General features: G+C 65.3%; 1 protein-coding gene across 1 annotated transcript in view; it reads right to left on the reverse strand.

Moving 5' to 3' along the window:
- Positions 1-4: 4 nt before the first annotated feature.
- LOC113980195 (methanethiol oxidase-like) overlaps positions 5-1,609 on the reverse strand; it is a gene marked incomplete at its 3' end in the record, with an annotated part of 2,743 nt that continues 1,138 nt past the window's right edge. Inside the window, 4 exon segments of the mRNA XM_027707424.1 lie at positions 5-19; positions 659-751; positions 880-1,001; positions 1,152-1,230. Coding sequence (XP_027563225.1) covers positions 5-19; positions 659-751; positions 880-1,001; positions 1,152-1,230 — 309 coding nt within the window.

Genomic DNA, 1,609 nt, shown 5'->3' on the forward strand with positions numbered 1-1,609 from the left:
CGCCGTAAATCCGCTTGCACTGGGGGGAACTGGGAGTTACTGGGGGGAACTGGGAGTTACTGGGGGGAACTGGGAGTTACTGGGGCTGGGCAGGGGCAGGGGCGGGGCAGGGGCAGGAGAAGGAGCAGGAGAAGGAGAAGGAGAAGGAGAAGGAGCTGAACAGGAGGAAGAGAAGGAGCAGAGCAGGAGGAAGAAAAGGAGCTGAAGAGGAGGAAGAAAAGGAGCTGAACAGGAGCAGAGAAGGAGAAAGAAAAGGAGCAGGGCAGGAGTAGAGAAGGAGCAGGAGCAGGAGGAAGAAAAGGAACAGGGCAGGAGCAGAAGGAGCAGAGCAGGAGCAGAGAAGGAACAGGAGCAGAGAAGGAGCAGAGCAGGAGAAAGAGAAGGAACAGGAGCAGAGAAGGAGCAGGAGCAGAGAAGGAGCAGAGCAGGAGAAAGAGAAGGAGCAGGGCAGGAGAAAGAGCAGATCAGGAGCAGGAGCAAGAGCTGGACAGGAGGAAGAAAAGGAGCAGAGCAGGAGAAGGAGCTGATCAGGAGCAGAAGCAGGATCAGGAGCAGATTAGGAGCAGATCAGGAGCAGAAGAAGGAGCAAAAGAAGGAGCAGGAGCAGATGAGGAGCAGGGCAGAGCAGTTCCTCCCCCCCCAAGCCCCCAGCACTCACCTTGATCACCAGGGGCTCGGGTTGGCACTTGAGCTCCTCGTCCCTACACACGGTCACGGGGCCCCCTCGCAGGATGCTGCCCCCCACGAACACCTGCAGGGGGGCAGCGGCACACCCGTGGCACACCCGTGGCACACCCGTGGCACACCCGTGGCACACACGTGTCCTTGGTGTGTCCCTGGCGTGTCCCCACCCCCCCGTGCCCCCCGTGCCCCCCTGACCTGCCCCACCAGCCGGGGCTTGCAGTTCTTGCTGAGCTCGTACTGCCGGATGTCCCCGTGGATCCAGTTGCTGAGGAACAGGAACCTGTCGTCCGGGGAGATGAGCAGGTCCACGGTGAAGGCTGCGACAGGGACACGGCTCAGGGGCAGCCCCAGCACGGGGCACGGGGCTCTGGGCTCAGCCAGGCTCGGGGCTCAGCCAGGCTGTGCCAGCCTGCACTGCCCGGGGCTCCGCCAGGGAGAAGGAAGGGCCCCGAGGGGGTCCCACCAACCTGGCATCTTGGGCATGATCCAGCCCGACACCTCCTTGGGCGGGATGCGAATCACCTCCTCCACGGCCCAGTTGTCTCTCTGGGTGCACAAACACTGACCCCTCAGCCCCCCCCAGTGCCCAACCTGGGGGCTCCCCTGAGCCCCCCCAGTGCCCATCTCGGGGGGTCCCCTGTGTCCCACCCAGTGCCCGGGGGCTCCCCTGTGTCCCCCTCAATGCCCGGGGGCTCCCCTGAGCCCACCCAGTGCCCAGGGGCTCCCCTTTGTCCTCCCAAGGGCCCGGGGGTTCCCCTGTGCCCCCCTCAATGCCCGGGGGCTCCCCTGTGTCCCCCCCAGTGCCCAACCCAGGGGCTCCCCTGTGTCCCCCCAGTTCTGGGACTCCCCTGTGTCCCCCCCAGTGCCCGGGGGAGCCCATCCCACCCCCCCAACCCCTCTGCACAGCCCCCTCCTCCCCTCAGCC

Source organism: Neopelma chrysocephalum, unplaced genomic scaffold (genome assembly GCF_003984885.1).
Source record: "Neopelma chrysocephalum unplaced genomic scaffold, ASM398488v2 Primary Assembly neopelma1_92987, whole genome shotgun sequence".
In the NCBI taxonomy this organism is placed as follows: domain Eukaryota; kingdom Metazoa; phylum Chordata; class Aves; order Passeriformes; family Pipridae; genus Neopelma; species Neopelma chrysocephalum.